This window comes from Homarus americanus, unplaced genomic scaffold (genome assembly GCF_018991925.1).
Source record: "Homarus americanus isolate GMGI-L3 unplaced genomic scaffold, GMGI_Hamer_2.0 scaffold8226, whole genome shotgun sequence".
Classification (NCBI taxonomy): Eukaryota; Metazoa; Arthropoda; class Malacostraca; order Decapoda; family Nephropidae; genus Homarus; species Homarus americanus.
In genome coordinates this window covers 607,396-635,051 of record NW_024717620.1, presented here as the reverse complement: position 1 = coordinate 635,051, position 27,656 = coordinate 607,396, and the positions used below count along the sequence as shown (strand labels likewise).

At 40.4% G+C, this 27,656-nt stretch overlaps 1 protein-coding gene across 2 annotated transcripts in view; it reads left to right on the top strand.

Moving 5' to 3' along the window:
- The window catches only part of LOC121858934 (N-alpha-acetyltransferase 38, NatC auxiliary subunit-like), a 67,186-nt gene extending 39,938 nt beyond the window's left edge, over nucleotides 1–27,248 (top strand). For both annotated transcript variants that reach the window (XM_042355588.1, XM_042355587.1), the window contains exons 4-5: nucleotides 21,116–21,269; nucleotides 26,512–27,248. In XM_042355588.1, the coding sequence (XP_042211522.1) occupies nucleotides 21,116–21,269; nucleotides 26,512–26,636 (279 nt within the window). In that variant the 3' untranslated portion in view covers nucleotides 26,637–27,248. The remainder of the gene's footprint in view (nucleotides 1–21,115; nucleotides 21,270–26,511) is intronic.
- Nucleotides 27,249–27,656: the final 408 nt, after the last annotated feature.

The window sequence follows — 27,656 nt, the reverse complement described above, 5'->3', positions numbered from 1 at the left end:
AGAATTCACAGCCTCGTCTGAGCCTCACAATAAAATTGCTGAAAGAAAAAGTTTACATCGGCCAAAATTAGAAAATCTCGATAAAGTGTTGCATGAATGGTTTTTGTTAAAACGATCAGAAGGTATGCCAAAGCAAAGTCTTTTAAGGAGCAAATGAACATTGAATCAGAGTGCGCATTTAGTGATGGATGGCTTAGGAATTTCAAGACTCGTCATGGTATTAGACAGTTAGATATTGCTGCTGACATAGAAGAGTGGATACGCACTGAAGATGATATTGAAGTTGCAGCCACTTTCACTGATCAAGAAATCATTCAAAGCATTACAACTCCTGATAAGATAGAAGAGAATTATTCAGAAGAATCTAGTGAAGAAGACGACAAAGATGAAGAAAAGATATCGTGGGCTACTGCAGAAAAGGGCATTGAAACGGTTATTAAATTTGTGGAACAGAACCATAGCTTCAGTCTTCAAGATGTCATGCATGCACACATGGTGCAGAATATTTTTATCACAAAGAAATTACAAAGTCGTACACAAGGTGATATACGAAAGTATTTAAAGAAAGCAATAGAAGCGTCAAGCAGTGCAGCAGATGCAGTAGAAGCTGCAAGTGTTCCATCCACAAGCAGTGCAGCAGATGATAGTGAAGTCGTGGAAATGAACGAATAAATATTTATTTGTTGTTTTGTACTTTGTATTTTATATGAAAATGTTTCGTTAATAAACTACTGTACAAATAAATAATAAATTTGCATAAAATAACTAATGCTTTCATTTGTTTACTGTAATTTTCTTTTACAATGTTCATTTTTAAACATGATTTCAAACATTACACGCCCCTTTTTTTGTAGTAAAAAATGTTTGTTTACATTTTTGTCAAGTATTGACTTTATTTTTCTTTAAAACTGTTTGTTTTGATAAATAAAGCATGCTGTATTTGCTAATGAATAAACTATCAAAATGTACCTGTTCATCTCTTCTTCGTTCCTCCTTAAATTTGAATTTTAAAAGTACTGCCCGAGAATCCGGAAAATCCGGACCGAGCTAATCCCCGAGCAGTCTGGATTTTTGGACTTCTACTGTATTATTATTAGTGTTGTTGTTGTTGTTATTATTATTATTATTATTATTATTATTATTATTATTATTATTATTTCAGTCGGCCCTTAACATACGCGGGTTTAGCATACACGGATTCGCAAATACGCGGATTGCCTAGCCGGAGGAATATTCTGTACATTGGAGTAATTGAAGTACATTCAAATCGCGCCATTCATGTCGCGCGCGGCACCGAACACTGGACACCGCCCGCTCCCGCTACCTCACGCATAGCGCGTCGCTCCCTCACTCAGTCAGTCTCGCTGTAACCACGCTTGTGTTGACATCAGCATTGTAGGTCGACCCTGATTTTCTTACCAAAAAATCGTTAATTTATGATATTCCTTGTTTATTTTTATTTATTTTTTTTTTTTTACGTGGATTAGCCCACCCGGGCACAGGTCACTGACCCACATCAGGGCCTGGGGGGCGAAAATGTAGTAGTAGTAGTAATAGTAATAATAATAATAATAATAATAATAATAATAATAATAATAATAATAAAAAAATCAAAAGTAAGAAACAATACTGTATATGTATGTTGTGTTGTTAATAGTAAGTGAAACAATTGAGACCCTGTAATTGAGGCAGAAAGTCAGATCAGCATCCTGAGACTTGGACACAATTTTTGTGATGCCATACAGCAGCAGGGTCTACCATAGACTACACATTATGCTTCCAATATCTTCCCAGGTAGTAGTACCTCCCTGTTTGGTAGCTGCCTAATACCTACTACCTAATAATAGGTCGCTCCAAGTTTTTGAGGGTATTGGAACAACAAAACCTTCAGTAAAAACACACTACGTCCTATAAACTGAGGCTCGCCGTGCCTGAAACACAGAGTGCCGAAGGCAAATTGTTTACCATTTATTATTACGACACTTTACACTGAAGCGCGGGTAGTTTCAACAAAAATATTGTATATTTCCGTTCAAGTATTTATTCAAGTCAATTAGGAGGGAATATTATTGTAATACAACAGTTTTTTAACTGAAAACCAGTACTGTACACTAATGTACAAAAATTTTTATCTCTTGAGCAAAATATATGACGTTTATATTCAAATTATTGGCTGTCTTGCAAGGATTCCATCAATGCAAATTATAATCTCCTAACTTTAGTCTGAGATATTATATAAGATAAAAACTGTAAGCCTAAATAAACCCCTGGCTGAGCAGATGGGGGAGGGAGGGAGGGAGGGAGGGAGCCAGCCAGCCAGCCAGCCAGCCAGCCAGCCAGCCAGCCAGCGAGGGGGTGATATGTTTGACAGTTTGAGCCGAAGGTCTCTGTGTGTTCATTTAACAATCCTACTACACTTCTCCCATTTTAAAATGCCAGTGAAATGACCTGGGAGAATATAATTCACTTTGCTGGGATTCTTGTAACATACTGATTAATTTGAATAGCATTATGCTCTAATTTGCTCTAGGCATAACAATTTTAGTACCGTAATGAAATTAGTACATGTACACTCCAGCTTTGCACTAAGGTCATTTATTTCTTTTAGTACGGTGTGTTCATGTAAATGTATGAAAATAAATGAAGAATTTTATGTAAATCTACCCAAAAATACAGTTGAAAACTTTATACTGTATTATAAAATGTACTACACAGTATTGTACACTAATGTACTACATTTTTATATCTTGAGCAAAATATATGACGTTTATATTCAAATTATTGGCTGTCTTGCAAGGATTCCAGCAATGCAAATTATAATCTTTTAACTTTAGTCTGAGATATTATATAAAATAAACACCTTAAAGAATAAAGTTATCACCAATCTTTTGTCTGGGAACACAAGGAGGCAGGTAGCCAGCGAGCATGGGGGGCGGGAGGTGAGGTGACAGAGTGTGGTGTTTGTTTATTTATTTGAGATAAGATTTGACAGTTGGCGTTGAAGGCCTGTGTGTTTATTTATCATTACTTAAGAGTGACTAAGCTCTTCTCATAATTTGCCACCCAAACGACCTGGGTGAATATAACTTACATTGCTGGGATTCTTGTAAGATAGTGATTTATTTGAATACCTGTATAAACAATCTATATTTGCAATAGACATAACAATTTAAGTTCCGTAATCATTTAGTACATGTACAGTACAGGTTTGTTCCACGGTAAAATCTTTTGAACAATGAAAGAAAGCAAAAGTCATTGTTTTCGTCATGATTTTATCCCACTTTCCACTGTAATACGTACATCATTTCAGCAAAAATATTACATTTCCATATTTATTTCTGAGACTATATTCCTTTAGTCACAGTTAAGGTAAAATATACCTGTGATGAAATATTTTAATGAAAATACCCGGTATTTAGAAATACGGTATCGAAGTTTTCTTTTGTTTCAAATTTAATTAACAAAGATTGATGTTTCAAATGTAATGAACAAAAATTTATGTACAGTATCTATAAATAAACTTTAAAAAATGAATACTTTATGTTTTACATCGTTCTGTGCATACCATACCATGCATTTGGCTACTTTGGGCTTGCTATGATGACGCAAGAGATCTGCCCTGGCAACTGTACCGACACTCACAGCTGGTGGTGCGTCATTTCCATTGTTTACTGGCAGTTACTCGGTAATATTTTTCAACCTAACAAAACTATTACCCGTTTAGAGGTCGACCCCCAATTTTTTGCCAAATAATTTGGTCTTAAAAACTTGAACTACACACAGGTATATACGGTAAATAAGGACATAAAATAGGGTTTTAGGGGGGGCAGCAAAGTACATGGATTTTTAACATTCATGGGTATATCTGTTACCCCAACCTCCTCAAATGTGAAGGGTCGACTGTACATTCAATCGGGCACACACAATCACCACACACCACACCGCCACACCACACACTGCACACCGCCACACACCACACACACACATCGCCCCGCCACACCACACACACCGCACACCGCCCGCCACACCACACACACACACACGCCTGGCCACACCACACACACACACGCCCGCCACACCACACACTGCACACCGCCTGGCCACACCATTAATATAAGCCGGTTACTGCCCGCCACGCCACACACCGCACACCGCCCGCCACACCACACACACACACACGCCCGCCACACCACACACACACACATCGCCCGCCACACCACACCGCACACCGCCCGCCACACCACACACATCGCCCGCCACGCCACACACTGTACAACCGCCCGCCACACCACACACACACACACACGCCCGCCACACCACACACACACACGCCCGCCACGCCATTAATATTCGCATTAATCGCCCGCCATACACCACACACACATCGCCCACCACACCACACACATCGCCCGCCACGCCACCCTGCGCTCCCTCAGTCAGTCTTGCTGTAACCACACTTGTGTTGTTACCCACATTTACCCTGGCCCCCAAGAGAGCATCAAAGATACCAGCTGGAGCCACCCCTAAGCGCCAGAAGAAAGTGATGACTCTGCAGGAGAAGGTGGAGTTGCTGAATAAGTTACGGGAGGGATTGTCGTTCGCTGCTGTGGGGCGACTGTATAACGTGAACGAAAGCACCGTACGTACCATCGAGAAAAAGGAAAAAAGATATCTGTGATGCTGTAAGTGCCAGTGCTAAGCATGCCAGCCAAGTGAGGGACAAGGCAATGGTGAAGATGAACGGGGACGGGTGGTGACGCTCTGGAGGCGGGAGCAGGGACGAGTGGAGATGCCAGCCAGTACATTATTAATTGTTTTTATAGCTCTTTTTGCATTTTAATATTAAATAAAGTATTTGTAAGCATGTACTTAGTGTTTTTCTTTACTTAAATAAGGACATGGGGGGCCAGGGGTGTTTTTAGGGGGGGGCAGCAAAAATACGTGGATTCTTAACATTCACGGGTATCTCTGTTACCTAACCCCCGCGAATGTTAAGGGCCGACTGTATTATTATTATTATTATTATTATTATCATTATTATTATTATTATTATTATTGCTTTGTATTATTATTAGTATTATTATTACACCTGTACTACTATTTTTTTTTTTAACGTGGCCTCCAGCCTCCCCCAATAGCCATACTTTCGCTGCCATTTTATTACCTTAAAATTAAATATCCTAATACATAAGTAACTACCCTAGCTGTGTCGAGTTAGTTAAGCCACAGATTTATGCGGCATTCAGTGACTGTTGCCTCATAGTTAATATCTGCAACTGTTGTTGGCTTTGGGGCCGATGCTCTCGTTCCCCTGAGGCAGAGCAAAGCTGACGTAAGGAGAGAGAAGGACAGTCGACATCTCATCCAGGCTGTAACATAACTTCTGGGCTGCTGCTTCTGTTCGGATATCACCTCTGCGAGTCTGGCGTAGAAGCATCTTGCACTTGGTCCCATCCTACCAGAGGTTGTGAACACCAGAGGAGTGAAGCTGCCTTGATCAACGTTCTGAATTCTCTCCCTGTATGCCCTTATCTTGTTGTTATCGTTCCTTCTGTGTGCAGCATTGAGAGCTAAGTTACGGTGACATGCGGCCATGGGACCAAAAATCCTGATGTCATAGGTAAATTTGGCAATGGCTAAGCTTACCCTCCACCTACCCTCCTCCCAGTAGAGAGATTGGGTGAAAAAGTTGCCTCATTATTCGACTTGTTATGTAATTTTGATGTGTAATTAATAATTATACAGTTGTACCCCACTTAACGCGGTCAATAGAACCCAGAGGGTCCCGCGCTAAGTGAAATCCGCGTTAAGTGAACAACAGAACATATGGGATTAATTCCAATAGAACCCAGCCCGACCCCCAAACTCCACTTTTTGACGACAAATAACTATGTTGTAGTAAAAATTCTATCTTAACTTTATGGTGGCATGAAAAACAAGTAATATAGAAGAGGTTAGGTTAGGAAAGATAAAGGTTAACATAGGAAAAATAAAGAATAGGTTAAAAAACGAAAATTTTTGAGGAACACTCACGGTAGTAGAAGAGATGGGTCGGCATACGGGGATGGAGGCTGGTTCCGAGGCAGAGGGCAGATTACTGCCCCTCAGGTGAATCACCATTACTAGGTGAATCAATGTCACTGTCACTTACAGTTGTCATGGCTTCCCTGACAAATCCCTCAAAATCAACTTCACTATCACTATCACTGGCTTGGGCTGGCTGTGGTGGGTTGCGGGCGAAGAACTCGGTTATGCTTTGCTGACGGCTGGCTAGGTCAAGCGTCGTCTCTCCTCCCTCCCTCCCTCCCCGGGGTAGTCACGTCATAATACTTTAAGCCAATTACAGCTAGCAGCAGAGGGGGGTAGGGCTGCATGGCCAATCACAGTCCGAGACGTCATATGACGCCCACGCGCTGCTGCCGCGGAGGAGAGGAGGGAGGGAGAGGCAGGCAGGCGGCGGTGGGTACCCAAAATAAGATCGAAAGCCGATATCATCATGAATCATAGCGGTAACGTTAAGCAGTGAAATAGCGGGGCAAACCGTGTTGAAGTTTACCGCCTAACGCGGTTTCACTTAACGCGTTTTCGCATATACGCGGTGCCTTGCCAAAGCTGAACTTTCACTTAACGCGGATTTTTTCCACATATACGCCGTGAGTGTCCGAGACGCTATTTTTAGATTTGCCCCACCCGCCACCCTGCCTGACTGCCTGTTTTAGCTCATAAAATTCATACAAATTACCAGGCCAGAATATAATTTACATTGCTGGAATTCTTATAATTTGGTGATCATTTTGAATATAAACATCATACATTTTGCTTTAAACCTACAATTTTTAGATAAAAATTTTTCTCTAGGTAACTATGGTATCTTTTGTCCAAAATATATGACATTTATATTCAAAATATTCCTGGTCTTACAAGGAATCCAGCAATGTCAATTATATTATCCTAACTTTAGTTTGAGGTATTATTTATTAAAATTTAGTGGTTATCCCACACATCTCCTTGGGACGGTTGGTGGGGGGTGGGGGGGAGGGAGGGACCAACCGACCATCTGTTACCCTGTGAAGAATTATTTTTTTTTTATTAACTGAAGATATTTGTTTTAGCTCATAAAATTCATACAAATTACCCGGTCAGAATATAATTTACATTGCTGGAATTCTTATAATTTGGTGATCATTTTGAATATAAACATCATATATTTTGCTTTAAACTTACAATTTTTAGATAAAAATTTTTCTCTAGGTAACTATGGTATCTTTTGTGCAAAATATATGACATTTATATTCAAAATATTCCTGGTCTTACAAGGAATCCAGCAATGTCAATTATATTATCCTAACTTTAATCTGAGGTATTATATAATACTAAATGTTAAAAACTCTGGAAGGGAGGATTGGTGGGGGGTGGGGGGGAGGGTTGGGACTGACCGCGCGGTTGGAAGAGGGGGGGAGGCAAGGTGGGGTACTTTGATTGACAGATAGTGTCGTGAAGATTATTTTTTTTTTATTAACTGAAGATATTTGTTTTAGCTCATAAAATTCATACAAATTACCCGGTCAGAATATAATTTACATTGCTGGAATTCTTATAATTTGGTGATCATTTTGAATATAAACATCATATATTTTGCTTTAAACTTACAATTTTTAGATAAAAATTTTTCTCTAGGTAACTATGTTATCTTTTGTCCAAAATATATGACATTTATATTCAAAATATTCCTGGTCTTACAAGGAATCCAGCAATGTCAATTATATTTTCCTAACTTTAGTTTGAGGTTATCCCACACATCTCCTTGGGACGGTTGGTGGGGGGTGGGGGGGGGAGGGAGGGACCGACCGACCATCTGTTAGCCGGCTGTGTAGTGTGAGAGGGGGAGGGAGTTGAGTCCATTATTTGAATGGACATTAACTTGGCGACTGTATTTCTCTATTTCTCTTAAGTATTAATTGTGTGCATGTACCATCATAAAATTAAGATGTTATTTTTACTACAACATAGGTATGTGCCTTCAAAAAGTGGAGTTTGGGGGTCGGGCCGGTTTCTATTGGAATTAATCCCATATGTTCTGTTGTTCACTTAACGCGGATTTCACTTAACGCGGGACCCTCTGGGTTCAATTGACCGCGTTAAGTGGGGTACAACTGTAATTGCACATTACTGTATTTCATAATTGACCTTTGCTCCCAAACTCGGAAACATAAATTTGGAAAGATTATCCAGATTTTTTTAATTTTTAATTTTCAGAAAATGCTCTGGATTTACGACCTCGGAATTTGTTCTCAAACACGGAATTGAGAGAATTTTCCGGGAAAATTCGGAGCAAATTTCAATTCCGGCTATCAGAGAGTTCCAGTTAAGAGGGATTCCAGAAAATTCTGAGAAAATTTTCCCAATACAGTGATATCCCCTTTTGCCGGAACAATTGGTGCAGAGCACTTCCGGGGATGAGAGATTTCTGGGTAATGAGACGACTCTCTCAAAGCCAGAAAAAATCCCTCATCCCCGGAATTTTCCGGGTAACGGAAAAATTTTCTCACAATTTCCAGAAAATGCGCCCTTCAGAAAATCGCTCCCAAAGCCGGAATTTTCCGGCTTTGGGAACAATTTTCCGAGAAAATTTCAATCCTGGCTATCGGAGAGTTTCGGGTTTGAGGGATTCAGGCTAATGGAGATATTACTGTATGTATTTAGGATAATGTGTGCATGTAAATGAGCAAAAATATATGAAGAAGGTTATGCATATTTACCCAAAAATATTAGTTGAATAACTTGTACCAAAATGTACTACACTAATGGACTAAAATTTGTATCTCTTGAGCAAAATATATGATGTATATATTCAAATTATTCTCTGTCTTACAAGGATTCCTGCAATGTAAGTTACATTGTGCTGAGACACAACTGACGCCTCACACCTGTGTAAGCTTCGGCCGCATCAGGTCATGTTCGGCATCACTCTGGTTATGTCGTGCACACGAGTGATGCTCCAAAAAAAACTTTCAGTTTTCAGAACTTTTCGGATTTCGGAATTGCGGAAAAGGGATTGTGGACCTGTAATAAATAAGCAATATTGTATCATCAATGACAGTCGTCACTACTATTCATCAAACTACTGAACTGTCATTAACAATACAATATTGTTTATCATTATTCATATATTAATACTCCAGCACCACATCATAAACAACATCTAGTTCACAAACTTTTGTGTGAGACACTGTGAGTGGGAGGGAGGCAGGGAGCATGCAAGGTGCAGGCAGAGAGCAGGCAGGCATGCAAGGTGCAGGCAGAGAGCAGGCAGGCATGCAAGGTGCAGGCAGAGAGCAGGCAGGCATGCAAGGTGCAGGCAGAGAGCAGGCAGGCATGCAGGCAGGTGCAGGCAGGCAGAGAGCAGGCAGGCATGCAAGGTGCAGGCAGAGAGCAAGCAGGCATGCAAGGTGCAGGCAGAGAGCAGGCAGGCATGCAAGGTGCAGGCAGAGAGCAGGCAGGCATGCAAGGTGCAGGCAGAGAGCAGGCAGGCATGCAAGGTGCAGGCAGAGAGCAGGCAGGCATGCAAGGTGCAGGCAGGGAGGCTGGCAGGCAGGCAAGGTGCAGGCAGGCAAGGTGCAGGCACTCCCCTTTTCACCAATGATCAGCCTTTTATGGTGTATGTTTTATCATGGTTAATATAAAATATTAAACACATTAGAAAAAATACGATGTACAGTTGTACCCCACTTAACGCGGTCAATTGAACCCAGAGGGTCCCGCGTTAAGTGAAAACCATGTTAAGTGAATAACAGAACATATGGGATTAATTCCAATAGAACCCAGCCCGACCCCCAAACTCCACTTTTTGACGACAAATAACTATGTTGTAGTAAAAATAACATCTTAATTTTATGATGGTACATGCACACAATTAATACTTAAGAGAAATAGAGAAATACAGTCGCCAAGTTAATGTCCATTCAAATAATGGACTCAACTCCCTCCCCCTCTTCTCACACTACACTCACTGGCTCTTCCCTCTGAGAAATTTTTGGGGGAAAACCAGGTATAGTAATAAATAATTCCTCAAACTAAAGTTAGGATAATATAATTGACATTGCTGGATTCCTTGTAAGACCAGGAATATTTTGAATATAAATGTCATATATTTTTCACAAAAGATAACATAATTACCTAGAGAACAATTTTTATCTAAAAATTGTATGTTTAATGCAAAATATATGTTGTTTATATTCAAAATGATCACCAAATTATAAGAATTCCAGCAATGTAAATTATATTCTGGCCGGATAATTTGTATGAATTTTATGAGCTAAAACAAATATCTTCAGTTAATAAAAAAAAAAAAATATTCTTCGACACTATCTGTCAATCAAAGTACCCCACCTTGCCTTCCCCCCCTCTTCCAACCGTGTGGTCAGTCCCAACCCTCCCCCCACCCCCACCAATCCTCCATTCAAGAGTTTTTAACATTTAGTATTAAATAATACCTCAGATTAAAGTTAGGATAATATAATTGACATTGCTGGATTCCTTGTAAGACCAGGAATATTTTGAATATAAATGTCATATATTTTGGACAAAAGATAACATAATTACCTAGAGAACAATTTTTATCTAAAAATTGTATGTTTAATGCAAAATATATGTTGTTTATATTCAAAATGATCACCAAATTATAAGAATTCCAGCAATGTAAATTATATTCTGACCGGTAATTTGTATGAATTTTATGAGCTAAAACAAATATCTTCAGTTAATAAAAAAAAAAATAATTCTTCACCGGGTAACAGATGGTCGGTCGGTCGGTCCCTCCCTCCCCCCCCCCCCCACCCCCCACCAACCGTCCCAAGGAGATGTGTGGGATAACCACTAAATTTTAATAAATAATACCTCAAACTAAAGTTAGGATAATATAATTGACATTGCTGGATTCCTTGTAAGACCAGGAATATTTTGAATATAAATGTCATATATTTTGGACAAAAGATAACATAATTACCTAGAGAACAATTTTTATCTAAAAATTGTATGTTTAATGCAAAATATATGTTGTTTATATTCAAAATGATCACCAAATTATAAGAATTCCAGCAATGTAAATTATATTCTGGCTGGGTAATTTGTATGAATTTTATGAGCTAAAACAGGCAGTCAGGCAGGGTGGCGGGTGGGGGGTGGTGCGAATCTAAAAATAGCTCTCGAGCCGGACACTCACCGCGTATATGATGAAAAATGCCGCGTTAAGTGAAAGTTCAGCTTTGGCAAGGCACCGCGTATATGCGAAAACGCGTTAAGTGAAAGCGTGTTAAGCGGGGTACTACTGTATGTTTTTTTGTTTTTTTTGAGAAAAAATCTATTAAATACAGTAGAACCTCAATAAATCGGACTAATTGGGGCAGACCCCAGTCCGTAAAATGCGAAAGTCCGAGAAAAGCGAATATAGGGGGCGGGGGAGTTGCAGATAACACTGCTTATCTGAACTGTTTAAAGAAAATCAGTTATGTTATGCTAATACTGCACTTCAACAACTAAGGTCTTTAAGTGTAAAAGAAGGTTATTAAAAGAATTTTGCATCAACAATAAAATAAAAAATATGAAACAACTCTCTGGGTTGAAAATCAGACAAGAAAGTCTTGTTGACAACAACTGTTGTCACCGAGATGAATGTTATTTACTGTAAAGTGTTATATGTAAGTAACCACAGAATATATCATATGAATAAAGAGAAAACTGTATACTGTACAGTACTATAAAGATAGAAATAAGAACTAATAAGTGTAGGAGTATATTGTGTGTGGAAGACAAGTGTTTATCTGGGAGCAGCTGGCAGAGGGGTGGGGAGGGGGGTAGCATGGGTGGGTGGCTCCCTCCCCCAAACTCCAACAAGATTCCTTTAACATTTCTTATACAATTCCACCACAATTCTCAAATAATTTAGGATCATTTGGCACCAGGTTGATAAAATATTACCCTAAAAGAATCAACTTTCCTGAAAGAAAATCCCACACTGAACACCATGAGTCATTTCATACTCATATGTTTACAAAGAGCAAACAGCTGATTGGCTTACCATGTCTGTCTTCAACACTTAGTAAATTAGTACAGTACAGTTGTGTATTTATCATCACTTAATAAATACTATTGCAGTGTATTTATCACCACCTAATAAATACTATTGTAGTGTATTAATCATCATTTAATAAGTAATACTGTAGTGTAAAGTATTATGCATCTGCATATACCTGGTTTATTCATTAATCATTTGTCTAAATACAAGTAGCCAAACTGAGTCATCATATAACACTCATTGGTAGTAAATAGCGTTTTTAAGAAGGTATCTTAATATCAATACTATACAGTGTGTTATAGTGACCCGTTATAAGCTGGTCTATTGAAAGCTGTCACACGAACGCGTCTTGAGTAAACAACCTTCTGATAAGGTTTATCCTTTTATTTTCAAGTCATATTACAAATTACATACAGTATTGTATTTTTTCTCTATTACTGATGATGTTATATTAATGATGATGAACCATAAACCATAAGAGGCCAATCATATGAGAATATAATACTGAATCAGCCCCCATCTGCTTACAGTGTCTTAGTTCTCAGTAGGCTTATACCTTTACTTTTTCCTTTATCCTCTTCACCACTGATCCGCTCGTTAGCCGCCCGGGCAATCGGTCACGTCTCCGTCACGCATTGTTGGCAAGTACTGGGCATGCACCGGCTCCTGAATGTACCTGAACCCGCTCCAGTGTTGGTCAAGTCTTGTCTTGAAAGAGCTCACGCTCGGTGCCGTCACAACACTCTCTGGTAGATTGTTCCAAAAGTTTACAACCCTCACTCCGAAAAAGTTTGCCCTCACAGTTTCTGGACTTGCGGCTTCTTCAATCTTGAGCTGTGACCCTTGTGGGGCGAGCGTCCGCCAGCTCCAAGAAGGACACTCAACTGAGTAGTGCCCCCTGAGATGTTTATACACCCCAACTAGGTCACCCCTTGCTCGTCTGTAATATAAGCTAGGCAAGTTCAGGCGCTCCAATCTCTCAGGGTAGCTGAGGTGCCGAAGTGCAGGCACCAGTCTGGTGGCCCTCCTTTGAACATTTTCAACCAACTGACAGTCCCTAGCATATCTCGGGGACCAGACGGGGTGACAGTACTCCAGGTGGGGAAGCACTTCACTCTTGAAGATCGTTGTGAGGGGTGGACCGTCTAGATATCTGAACGACCTTCTTATAAGACCCAGTACTTTATTTGCCTGATTTACCTTCTTCTCGCAATGGCCCGAGAACTTCAGCTCATTGTCAACATACACACCTAGGTCCTTCTCACATTCAGTCTCAACTAGTGCTGTTTCTTCATCCTGTTGGGACATATGATACACCTCATTATCGTTGGTACGCCCCAGGTGCATCCTCTTACACTTCATGACATTGAATCTCAGCAGCCATTTCTTCGACCATTCCTGGAGCCCACAGAGGTCCTTCTGCAGCTCTTCACAGTCTGCTTGGGTCTTGATTTCCCAAAATAACTTGGCGTCATCGGCAAACATTCGTATGGAGGAGTGTACAACGTCAGGCATGTCATTTATGAAACACACAAACAACAGCAGGCCCAATACACTGCCCTGTGGTACCCCACTTGTGACTGGTACGGATGACGATTTCATGCCATTAATCACCACACACTGCTTGCGGTCATTTAGAAACTCTTCTATTCACTCTAGGACATTTCCCCGATTTCTGTACCCTTCCAGTTTGATTTTCAGCCTTTCATGGGGTACACTGTCAAAAGCCTTGGCAAAATCTAGGTAAATATTGTCAATATTACCACCCCATTCCAGAATATGGGTCCAAATATCCAATACCTTGAGCAATTGTGTTAAGCAGGAGCGCCCTGGCATAAAACCGTGTTGGCAATCCTTTACAAGGTTGTTTCGTATTAGATGTTCCATTGCGGCATCTCTGATAATACTCTCAAGTACTTTACATGCAGTGGGGTATGCTATAACGAACGGATCCTACTACGAATATTCCTATAACGAACGGTTTTACCTATAAAATTGAGAATGCTATAACGAACGCAACTCCTACAACGAACGCGGATGAATACCGGACTATTTCGCCTGGCGCATGAATATTGTTGTACCGCGACCCACAACAAGAGCGTCAGGCGCCATCTTTGTCTCATTGTGTAGCCAGTGCACCACTGTTATTGTTGAAATTTCGTCTTTTGATGTGGAAATTCGCGTTATTTGTATAACTATTTTGTTATACAAGTATACAATTGTAACAATGAGTCGTCCAAAGCGAGTGAGAAAGCTAATAACCCTTGAAACTAAGAAAGAAATTATAAAGAAACGTGAGAATGGAAGAAGCATTGCGAAACTTAGTGATGAATATGGGATGGCTAAATCGACTATATGTATGATTTTGAAGAATAAAGAGGAGTTAAAAACTGTGCAAGTGGCTAAGGGAATCTTTAGACTTAGCAAAGCAAAGTGTAATGTGATTGAAGAGATGGAAAATTTACTCTTAGTGTGGATAAAGGAGAAAGAAATGGCAGGTGGTAACATTAGTGAAGCTATAATGTGTGAGAAGGCCAGACAATTGTTTGAGGACCTTAAAGCCAAGACTCCCAGTGGAAGTGATAGTGATGTGCCAGTGTTTAGGGGTACCTGCATGCTGAATAACACTAAGGTAAGATAAAGTACCGTATTTTTTACATTTTCCACAGAATTTTTTCAGTGTTAAGTGGTTGTATTTGGGGGCCTGGAACGGATTAATCCTATAACGAACGAGGTTCTGGAACCAATTACGTTCGTTATAGCATACCCCACTGTATTATGCTGGTCAGGCTCATCGGTTTATAGTTGTTCGTGGAGTGACGATCGCCCTTCTTGAAGATAGGACTCGCATAAGCCACTTTCCATTCACTGGGGACCATTTTTTCATCCAGGCATTTACAAAACAGGATCTTCAGGGGCTCGGTAAGCTCGTTGCACAACTCTCTTTGCACTCTGGGATGCACCATGTCAGGTCCGGGACTCTTATGGACCTTTAGCCTGGACAGTTTATTTCTAATACCCTCTTCTGTGAACACAATGTGGGTCAGTGCTGTGTCGAACCATCTGTCCTCAAATGCAGGAAAGTTAATCGCATCCTCTCTTGTGAACACTGAGGAAAAGAAGCTGTTCAATGCCTCAGCTTTATCCTGGTCAAAATCTCTGTAACTACCATCTTCAAGCCTCAGGTCTGATACTCCTACTCGCATTTTCAATTTCGACTTTGCATAGCGGTCAAACGCCTTTGGGTTTGACTTGACCTCGCTTGCAAACAAGCCTCTGGAAATTCTTTTCAGCCCTTCAGCCCTTCTACATTCTATCTTTGCTTGGTTTCTGGCTCTTGCATACATTCTCCTGTCCTGCTCATCGTTTGACCCAACCCACGTCTTGAATTTCTGGGTTTTCTTCTGAACTTTGTCGACCGCCTCATGGTTCATGTGTAGGGATCCCCTCGTATTCCTAGAGGCACTGGGTTTGGTCTTGGGTGTATATTTATCGATCAACTGAGTCACTTTACTAGTTATGATACTCAGCGTAGTGTCTGCGTTCTTGTACCTTAATGAGTCAGGCCGGTTGATACCTCTCGTCTCTTCCCTCATCCTTTTGTAATTTCCCTTGTAATTTTTGCACCTTGGCCTGGCCTTATCCTGAACTAGGTAACAGTTAAATCTGAATGACACTACTATATGGTGACTGGTGGCAACTGGGCAAGGTGTTCCAGTTTGGCCACCATACCCTCCTCGTTTGTTATGATGAGGTCAAGTGGCTTCGGTGTTTGCTCCCCTCTGTAATGTGTCGGGTCTCTAACATGTTGGAACAGAAAATTATCTCTCAGAGTTTCTACAAATAGGGTAGCAGGCTTATTCAAGTCATTTGGGGTGGACTCGTTTCTCCAGTTGATGTCGCTATAGTTAAAGTCCCCCATGATAAGGAGGTGGCTAGGGTTGAGCATTGCTGCATTGTCTATTAAGGCTTTTAAGTTCCTTTGATTTAGTGGGCCACAGTTTGGGGATCTGTAGATACACCCGATGATAAGTAAGTCCCCTCCTTTTAATTTAATTTTACACCATTTGGACTCTTCAAAAACATCCTCTCCCTGTACTCTCGCCTGGCTGGCTCTAAGGTCTTGCCTAGCATAGATATCCACACCCCTCTTGCAAGTTTCTTGAGAAAGGTTCGTAAATGTCAGCAATACTGAACTCACATTCCTCTGGGTCAATTCTCCTGTTCTTGTACAACAGTTCTACAACTCCTACAATATCTGGTTGGTGTACTTTCAGTAGTGTTTCAAACTCCTCTCTCTTATCAAGGAACGTGTCAGTATTAGTGTACATGACATTCAAGCCAGAATTTGTTCTCGGCAACGTCTCTGCTCTTAGTAGTAACCCCCCCCCCCATTCTCAGAAGGTGCAGCATTTGCTAAGTACACTGTATTTTGCAGGGTGTGGTTAGAAATGTCATTGCTTACACGGCGCTCACCTCCTCCAGTCTGGTAGGCGGAGCTGGTGCCACCTCCCGGGTGGGGGTTAGAGCGGGTGGAGGGTCCACTGCTGCCCCTTGGCCCTGTGTCGGCACACTTGCTTCCACTACCCTTCCCCTGAATATAACCCATGTACACCCGTCCCCGTTCTTCCTTGACTCCTCCCTCTTCTGCTTCAAGTCCTGCAGGAGCTTTTTGTGCTGTTCCCTCTGCATTACTGTGCGATCTGGGTGAATGAATACACTCTGAGATGCCTCGCTCCTTGCTAAGTTTTTTGCCTGCCAAATAACCTTTCATTTCTCTTCCCCACTTGCTAGTGTGATCCTGTGGGGGCGAGGCTTATGCCCCTGCTTTTGTCCCAGCCTCCTCACATCCTGAGGGGTTGATGGAATCTTCAGAACCTCTGTACAAATATTTGAAACTGCATCTTATCGTGTGTTACCTTACTCACAGTTCCCTCCGCCTGGCTCTCTGGGACTCCAAAAACTATTACAGTACATTGTTCCTGTGCTGGAAACGTTCCTGTTGCTCCTCCTCTCCCCTAACAGTAGGTCCGTTAATTTTCATTTCTTCGACACACTTCTTCAGAGTCCCTAGCTGCTGTAGAACCTGTTCTGATCCTGCATTACTCTCCGCCCCCTCCCGTGGCCCTGCTAATATGTCAGCATAACTCCTCTTAGCAACCATCTCCATTCTATCTGCTACTTCCTCAGTCTTAGCAAGGATCTCTTTCCCAACTTGCTCTAGTTTGGCAACCAGCAGGGCTCCAGCTTCATCTATTTTCGTCCCTAGAGAACTCGTTCCCTTATGGCTTGCAATCGCCTCATTCACCTTGACTATGCAGGCAGGGCAATTCCAGCAACAGCCATCATGCTTTACGGCAGTTTGCAACTTCCTAAATGCCGTAAGGGTCAGGCCTGTATCCTCCATATCTGACGTCTCCCTGCAGTAATCACATATCAAACTCATGGTTGTTGTTGTTGTGGTGGGGGGTGCAGACTGTGTATAGATCTACACCTATTTAAAAAAGTAAAGAGAGAAAAAGAACAGTACTTTGCTGCTCTCTGTTGCCTATAGAGTTGTCTTCTGTGACTGCGTACACTGTATCTCCCTGTGAATGGTGTATTGTAGGCACAGTTTCAGTCCTTGAGAAAGCACACAAACAAAATGAAATTTAAAGTCTCTGTGGCACCTATGACACAACTTGGTTTCAGCTGGCACGGTGCCTTTCCAGCTTGCTTGCCAATATGTATTCACTTTAAGTTATTTACAGCCTCTTCTGGGGTCACTGATGACACTATGAACTGATTTACCTGAAATCACAGTACTACACTCCCTGGTTGACCTTTATCACAGCCGTGACCACAACTCCTTGAAAAAATTAAATAAAAGCTTTGACATATGGCAGTGGTTTTGTGGTTATAGGCTTCGTGACCTTGGCTGTACCTCCAACTCGGTGGAAATTGAGTTTTCAAAAAAACAATCGCGTCTAGCATTAAAAATCCTACATCGATTTGCACTTTCACATTACTAAGACGATCTTGATGTTCTTATGTAATCACTGTCCAATTCCTGCCGCTCAACATCGAAGGCTCAACCCACCTGCCCGCCCTCAAAACAAATGAAAAGCAAATCTGATTAGACCACTGTAGAGTATTCAGTAAGTGTTGTTCATTTCATCAGATTTTTTTTTTATTTAATCTTCCCTCATTTCTTATTTTATTTTTTATATTTTTTAGTACAGTGATCCCTCGGTTAACAAATGCCTCGGTTAACGAAATTTCGGTTAACGATTTACCTTCCATAGGAATATTCAATTCGGTTAACGAAAAAAAATTCGGTGAACGAATTCCTTACAAATTTTTCCCAACATGTTTTCACCTGCTTTCGCCTGCTCACCAGCTGTAGTATTAGTCCACCAATACAGTACAGGTAATCGGTTTTAGGGCTTGAATTCATTACCATTTGAGTAAATATCAAGAAGGTTGTTCTTTTCAATAATTTTCTAATTTTTATATTAAAATTTTTAGTCATTTTAACAATTATTTAACATAATTTAGGCACAGGGAACTAGTTTTTGGCACGCCAAACAGCCACTCAACACACCCAAAATGGCGTCAGTGTGTGTCCCTGCTTAGTGGAGGAAGCTTCTTGCTTGAGACTCTTGAACATAAACTATTTTTATGTTTTTACAGTACAATTATTGGTCATTCTGAAGTTTATTTTACATATTGACAACATATAATACAGTGCAGTGTTGATTTAAAGAAAATAATCTTGAATTACACCAAATGAACTAAAATTTTATGGGTGAAATGGCGGCATGAAGCACGGGGCGATTTCTCTTCCACCCCAATGCCTTCTCTTCTCCCTTCTCCTCCACCCCCATTCCAATTCCCATCATCAACTAGGAGCCTTCTACATGCACACCTCAAAGTATGTGTATTTTACTACATTTATTTTTAGCTTGTATGTAATTTTTGGTGAGCTGTAACCAATTACCCAAAATCCCATTGAAACAATGGTTTCGGTTAACGAACGACCTTCTGGAACGAATTGTGTTCGCTAACCGAGGGACCACTGTACTTCTAGTGACCAGAGCATGTGTTCGCTAACCCAGGGACCACTGTACTTCTAGTGACCAGATCATGTGTTCACTAACCCAGGGACCACTGTACTTCTAGTGACCAGATCATGTGTTCGTTAACCCAGGGACCACTGTACTTCTAGTGACCAGATCATGTGTTCGTTAACCCAGGGACCACTGTACTTCTAGTGACCAGATCATGTGTTCACTAACCCAGGGACCACTGTACTTCTAGTGACCAGAGCATGTGTTCATTAGCCGAGGGACCACTGTACTAGTGACCAGAGCATGTGTTCGCTAACCCAGGGACCACTGTACTTCTAGTGACCAGAGCATGTGTTCGTTAACCGAGGGACCACTGTACTTCTACTGACCAGAGCATGTGTTCGTTAACCGAGGGACCACTGTACTTCTAGTGACCAGAGCATGTGTTCGTTAACCGAGGTACCACTGTACTTCTAGTGACCAGAGCATGTGTTCGTTAACCGAGGGAGCACTGTACTTCTAGTGACCAGAGCATGTGTTCCCTAACCGAGGGACCACTGTACTTTTAGTGACTAGATCATCTCGGAGTCCGAAAAAGGCAAATTCCTATTTATTGAGATCTGATTTATCGAGGTTTTACTTCAATATTTTACCACCTTCAGCAGTGTGGTTTAGATATGTAGATGATGTAATGTGTCTTTGGCCATGTAATGAAGACCTTTCTACCACTACGTACTTAACAACTTAGCCCTCTCGATCAAATTCACACTGGAATTAGAAAGTGACTGTAAATTACCATTCCTAGACTGTCTGATCAGCAGAGTAAGTAACACCTTCAAGTTCAGTATTTATAGGAAATCTACTAATGTGTGTTCATTATTATTCTGCTCACCATAATAGAGTCAAACAGTCAGTATTTTCATCAATGTTTTTATACATGCTCTATGAATATGCAGACCATAATTCATTGATGAGGAATATAAATAAATCATATAATATTGGTTTCAACTTAAAATACCTGAGCTCTTGTATAGACAAATGCCTAAACATCACTAAGAAATCTTTTTATAGGACTGATCCTAACCCTCCCCATGACAATAAGAATCTTTTAGTACCCTGGATTACCATTTAAAAAAAATTTATCTCAAATTCTTCTACAACTGAAAACCTGTAACGTAAATGTAACATTTAGTTACTCATGCACTGTAAAACAAATGGTAATTAAGAACTCCCCCAGCAGTGCAGGTGGCTACATTTACAAGGTTCCTCGCAAGGAATGTAATATGTTCTACTAAGGCCAGACAGGTAAAGATCTTGTAACTAGACATAAACAACATAAATATAGTGTTAGGACAGTCCAAGAATCCAATGCTCTGTTCATTCATATGAGAGATAATAAGCATTGCAACTGACTGGGATAATGCCTTCTCAATACAATATTACCTTGTATAATTCAATTGTCAGTAGGAACATTATAGAATCTAGTCTCATTAAACATACCGAATCTGTCAACATGAATTTGAGTAATGGCATGTACAAACTGGATAATTTTGTGATTAAGAAGATTTGTAACCAGGTGAAAGGGTTGGGTCACCCTACCTTATGACCTGAATATGGTGAACACCTGCTGTCCCTAGGGAATTGATCTCACTCTCCTTTATTGTATATATTAGCCTTGTCAGTAATCACTCCTTAGTCTGTACTCACCACTTAAGATGTGAATCACACAAAAGCTCTATGACTTACCTTTTGTAGTAGTCGAACAATCTTTCATTAATCTGCAAATGGGTAGTAAAAACTTGGTTTTGTGTTAGTGGGGATTCATTGAAAGGATTATTTTCAACGGGGACTTGCTGTACTGTATTTGATAATAGCTCATATTTCAGATTTTACCTTTTTGGGGTTTTCTGTTGACATGCCTCAATCACTGGCTGTTAAAAGCAGAAACAGTGTTAGGCAAATGACAAACCATTAATGGGACTTTGTTCTCCAGAGTACTCCTGGCCGCATGAAGCTTGAGAAGTGGCTGCACTCATCCATGAAGATAGAGATGACAGATGGCCGTACTCTTGTTGGTTCCTTCGTGTGTACTGACAGAGATAATAACATCATCCTTGGATCATGTACAGAGCATCTCAGACCAGATGGTAGGCACCAAACTGATTTAAGCATCCAACAGGAGTGACATACTGCACTTTGTGTACAGGCTGACTTAATGACGAAAACTGAACACTGTTGTTGTCACCATCTGCTTTTATAGAGAATGTTTTCTGCTTGCCATTATTTACTTGTACTGCAAACAGTACAGTACATTGTTTAAAATGTTTCCAGTTTCTCCTCCTTGATTTGGTCATTTAATCTTTTTTCCGTCAATTAACCTGTCCTGAACAATTTCTGAAAGCACTTTTTTCCCTGTCAATTAACCTGTCCTGAACAATTTCTGAAAGCACTTTTTTTCCCTGTCAGTTAACCTGTCCTGAACAAATTCTAAAAGCACTTTTTTCCCTTTCAATTAACCTGTCCTGAACAATTTCTGAAAGCACTTTTTTTCCTGTCAGTTAACCTGTCCAGAACAAATTCTGTTCTTCCCACTTGAAAGGTACATCTTTCTTAAGTAAATCAGTTAAAGGAAGAGCTATTTTTGAAAATCCCTGTATAAAGGAATGATAAAAACCCACCATACCAATGACAGAGCGTACATCATCTGCTGACTTTGGTATAGGATATTTATGGATGACTTCATCTTTGCTAGCATCAACACTAACTCCATCTTGGTCAACCACATGCCCTAAATATTGTATTCTAGGTTGTAAAAACTTACATTGTGACAATTTTAACTTTAAATTAGCATCTTGTAGTTTAGCAAACACATGTTCCAGTCTCACGAGGTGTGAGGAAACGTCTGGAGACATGACAAATATATCATCCAGGTACACTAGGATTTCAGAGCCTAAAATGGATGGAAAAATACTTGTCATCAACCTTGAAAATGAAATCAGGCTACTATGTAGTCCAAAGGGCAAGCATAGGAATTCCCAATGTCCCGAGGGTGTACTGAAGGACTTTCAGGGTCGACTTTCCTCGTCCATTGGCACTTGCCAGAAACCTGATAGCAGGTCCAGGGTTGAAAAAACTTTACTATGACCTAGACTCTTCAACTGATCTCCCAACAAAGGCATCGGGAAATGGTAGGGGATAGTGACTCTGTTAAGATGACGATAGTCTACGCAGGGCCTCCAGGTACCATCTGGCTTTGGGGCAAGTAACAATGGAGAATTCCAAAGTGAATTAGATGCTTGTATTACGCCGGCGGGCAATTGAAAAGGTATGAGGATACAGCTCCTCCCCGACTTACGACGGGGTTAGGGACCCAATTCCAGGTCGTAAGTCGAAAATGCTTAAATAATACATAGAAAATCTAAAATGGGTGTCTCTCTTTCTTCTCAGCACCACAAAACTCTCACTTTTAAGCTTGCCAGCCATTTTAAAGTGAATTACAAACAAAATTTTTTTCTGTGTACTGACATTTGGACTCAAAAATACGTAATTTGACAAAATTTTGGTACGACTGAGGCAGGTTGTAAGTCGAGTAGGACGTTAGTCGGGGAGGAGCTGTAGTCTTAAGACAAACCTGAAAAAGTTCCGAATTGACCCCCCTCACCTGGGAGTCGATTACTCCACATCGTAACGCTTGGAAGAGCACCACACGAGGTGTCAATACTTTCGAGTTAGCCTGACTGCAAACCAAGGAAGACAAGCGCCACCGCCGGAAAGACCCTGCCCCCACCCCTCCCACAGTAGGTGACGCCCTCCACATGTGCAACAAATGTGAAAGACGCTGCGGGTCCTGTATCGGTCTCTTGAGTCACCACAAAACTCACTAACCTTGGTGACATCCCTAATACCTCATATCATTGTATCATAGCTGGATGATCTTCATACTCATTTCCAAGTGAGAGTAAAGTAGTAGTAGTAGTGTGTGTGTGTGTCTACACACACACACACACACACACACATATATATATATATACAATACTACAGGTAAATGAAATAATTGTCTTCAGGACAAACACATAAAGGGATATACATTTCTTTGTACACAAGTAAAAAGCGAAAATGTACCCCCTGGTCCGCAAATGTTATTCGCGGATTTGGCGATTCGAGGCCAATTTGAGAACCTAACCCCAGCAAATTTGGGGAGTCCCCTGTATTACAAAAATATTAAGACAATAGATATTTTTTAAGAGAAGATTTAAAGGAAGGGAGCGTAGTCTTTGCTGGGATGGGTGGGGGTAAGTTGTTTCACACTTTCACACCATGATATTTTATGGAGGCCTGAGACTGAGAGCAGTGCATGGGGTGTGGTCTTAGTAGCTCTGGGTGCCTCAAGTTGTATCTGATTATTCTGGAACTGGAAATAATTATTGTCAATCAAGTGATTGACAGATTCGTAATAAAATAAGGCACAGCAGTAGGTGATAATATCCTCAAATTTTTATATTTTCAATTTAGCACATTGTTAGTGTGATTAGTTTTTTTTCAGTTAAGTCATTGTTCACACAACACTCTTTTGTGCAGTGATCAGGGGTTGTGTTTTTGTAGAGCCAGAGGCCCCCCCATTGTGTGTGACAGTGTATCAGGTGTTGGTAAACAAGATCATAATAGATTTCTTTCATTGCTATAAGTGAGTGACTGTCAAGTGTGATACATGATACCGCACTGTTTATTGACCTTACTGTGAATGGCTTGTATGTGGTTTCTCCAGCTAAGTTTCTTGTCAACAATAACTCCGAGGAATTTAGTATTTTGTTCACTTTTGAGGACTGTATTTCCAAGGTACAGGGGGTCCACATCTGGGAGTATGTTTTTCCTTCTGTGAAAGATCGTGTAGTGGGTTTTTTCAAGGTTTAAGGTCAGTTTATTACATGTTACTCAGATCCTGACTTTAGTCAATTCAATGTTCATAGTTCTCATCAAGGAATGCAGATCCGAGTTGCTAGCATAGAGATTACTATCGTCTGCAAATAAGTTGTATTTTATGAGTGTGCTGGTGTGGAACCTATCGTTTATGTACAACAAAAACATTACTGGTCCGAGAATGGAGCCTTGAGGGATACCATACAAGATTGGCGAGGAGTCAGATTGATGATTATTATAGCAGACATATTGCTGGGATAGGCCCCCAATGCCATAATGTTCAAGCTTTGAAAGGAGGATGGTATGGTCGACAGTATCAAAGGCTTTAGAGAGGTCCAAGAATATACCGACTGTGAACTGACTCTCATCAAAGGAGTTTTAAGATGTCATTAGTAAAGGAGCACTCTCAATTGACCTTCTAGCTCTAAATCCAAACTGAAAGTCTGTAAGGATGTTATTGACCCTGCAGAAGGAATTTAGTCTACTACATGCTAGCTTCTCCAGTATCTTACTTAAGGCTGGGAAGACTGATATGTGGTGGTAATTCTTGGAAAGACTCTTGTCCCCAGATTTTTTATATGCTGGGTGAACTTTAGCGCAATTTTCAGTTTATCCAGAAAGACACCACTAGTGAAGGAGTTACAAATGTGTAGGAAAACAGGTAGTAATAAGTGGGCTACTTTCTTAATGATGCTCAATGGTATATTATCATCGCCTGCTGCTGCATCTTTGAACATTTTCATGATGGTCAGTAATTCATCTGCTGTGACAAGGGAGAGGAACAGCTCATTTTGCTGTCTGTTTTGCAGGTAGGCTCTAGATTCCACATGGTGATCAGGGATACTCTCTGCAAGATTTTTGCCAACATTGATAAAAAAGTCATTAAAGTGGTTGGTAATGGGGGAGGGTTCCGTTACAACTGAATGATTTATCATAAAAGCTGAGTGGGGGGGCCAAAGGCTGTGTGTTCCTGTTCTGATTAGAATTGATTATACCTGTACTCCAGGTTTTCTTACTGTTGCCTGATGTTGACTAGAGCTTATTTGTATAATAGCTATGTCTGGCACTTCTAACTGCTTGAGTTACTCTATTTCTGATACTTTGGTAAGCATCACCGAAAGTTATGGGTTTTTTGCAAATTTTCTTTGTGATATAGGGTTTGGATATAGATACAGGTTTTACTAACTTGGTCTTGAGGGGGAAGCATTTATCAAAGCAGCATTGAAGATGCAAGAGAAGTTGCAACTGTTCACGTTAGGGTTGTCGGAGGCATAGACAAGATCCCAGTTAGCATTCATTAGGTTGTTTTCAAAAGTAGCATGTCGTCAGTGCAGTAGTCTCTGTATTGTACTGAGACTCTACTAGACCTTTCAGGTCTTGTGGCTGTTTTATACATGGCAAAAACTGGGAAGTGATCTGAGATATTGTTATAAATAATTTCAATTGCAAGATTGTTAGGAGTGTTGTTAGTCCAGATATGATCTATCACAGTGGCAGAGGTGGCAGTTACTCTAGTGGGTTTGGTTATTGTGTTGAGGAAGAGCTTAGAATGACAGGTAGCAAGAAGGTCAATTACTGAGGTGTCTGTCTCGGATTTTAATAGATCAAGGTTTCCTTTCAGAGCTTATGATAGTGATAAACTCCAAAAATTTATCAAGAAAGTTCCTTACATTTGTGTGGTCTTCTGTAGGTTATTCCTACTCGGATATTTCGTGTGTCGTTGCGTAATTCAGTGAAAACACTCAACATAAACTCCTCCTGAACCTTTGAATCATCTCTTACAGAAGCGTTATACTTAATATTAACATATAGGGCGACACCACCACTGTGTCGTGACGTGTTGACGCAGTGTCTATTATAATTAGGAATGTTATACAAATGTTGACTATCATTAGTGAGTTTGGTCTCACAGAACCCAAGTACATCAAATTTGTGGGCAATAGAAGATATACACTTAGTTGACCGAGAGCTCGATTTAGCGGAATTTTCCATTTAACGAACGGGTGGCTCAGATTTGTTCAGTAAATCAAGAAAATACTGTAATGATATTATGTTTAAGTTGGGTTAAGTAGAATTTAGCTTTCTGGAGACTGCACCTTGGGGATTTATTAGCTTATGGGAGACCACAACTTCACATACAGATCGCAGGCTAATATTCTAGTCATTTTTCATTTAAAAAAGTGCATCTTATGTGCCATAAAATATGGTACCAGACTAAAGGTGTGTTTTAGCTACTGTGTTCACCAGACAACTTCACAACCTGGATGGTGAAGGTTGGATGCACTGAAAACATCTGTCAGCTCACTTACTCTGAGGCCATACACACAGCCTTTGATCACAAAGTAGAATTTCAGGATTAGTTCTTTGTGTATGCCAGAACAGTGGTGTTACATTTATGATATTTTAGTAGAAATTTTTGTATTATTTTAGTACTATATATGGCGATGTACTCTAACCATTTCTTTGTTTTAGAGGATGGAAGAGAAGAGGAGCCACGAGTCTTGGGGTTGGCTATGATTCCTGGCCGTCATATTGTTTCAATCTGTATCGATGAAGCCTCACAACCCCCACAGCCTCCCACAAGCATGTACACTTAATGTGTTGTGTTGTTATTGAATATCATGATTTTCTACTAAACCAAAACAATGTAAACTGCAGTTTGAAGTTGTGTAAAATGTAAAGAAAGACTGTTTTTGGCCACTATTAATGTATGAGAAGCACATAGGTTGCCCTCCTCAATTGCATGGCGTATGTTACTTGGGAAGACCATGACTGAGGAACCCATTATTAGATGATGGAATAAGGCTTTGGTTCTTAACTTGGGGGCGTGCCAGTCTTTCAGGGTATGGGGGGGGGGGGAATTGAACATTAATGACTGAATATATATTCTCACAAAATAAATTTGTAATTTATACTTTGGCAAGGCAATGTAGGGCACGATAAACTCTTAACTTTATGTAGTGTTGCCAGAGATGTCATTCTATTTCATGGTCCCCCACAAGGGTAATATAAAAAATTTTGTAGGTGAAATTCAGTAATAGAAAGACTAACATAAAATTTTAAATTAAGAAGAAAAAGTAATGTCGGTGTTTGAAAACATATCAGGGCTGCAGTTGTGTTTAACTGGGCTGGGACAGTGTTACTGGAGCCTGGGGTTCCCAATTTATTTTTCAGCTCTTCCTAAATAACTATAAAGATACATTTGCAGATCTCAGATTATTGATGTCCTTATTAAATTTCAAAATTTTTCTCCAAATTTGTCAAACTTTTAGTATTTGGGAGGTAATTTTCTCAATATAAAATTCAATTCATCTGCTCATTATGATTTCAAATTCCTACCAATTTATAAAGATTTGAGTGAAATATTTGCCTGTTTACCCAGAACTTAGTTAGCACGCATTGTTAGTGATTGTTCCTTTTTCTTCCACCTACCTTTGTGAGACAGTCTTGTTACTGTGAAGACTGACGCCCGTATTATTAAACAACATCTTCCCTTGAAGAGGGTCGTCGTGTTTCAACCCGAGTTTTAAACTAAATGAGTCCTGAGGGACTCCGCAGTACTGTACTTAATGGGGTGGTGTGGCGGCAAAATGAACTAATTTCAATAAAATTAATTT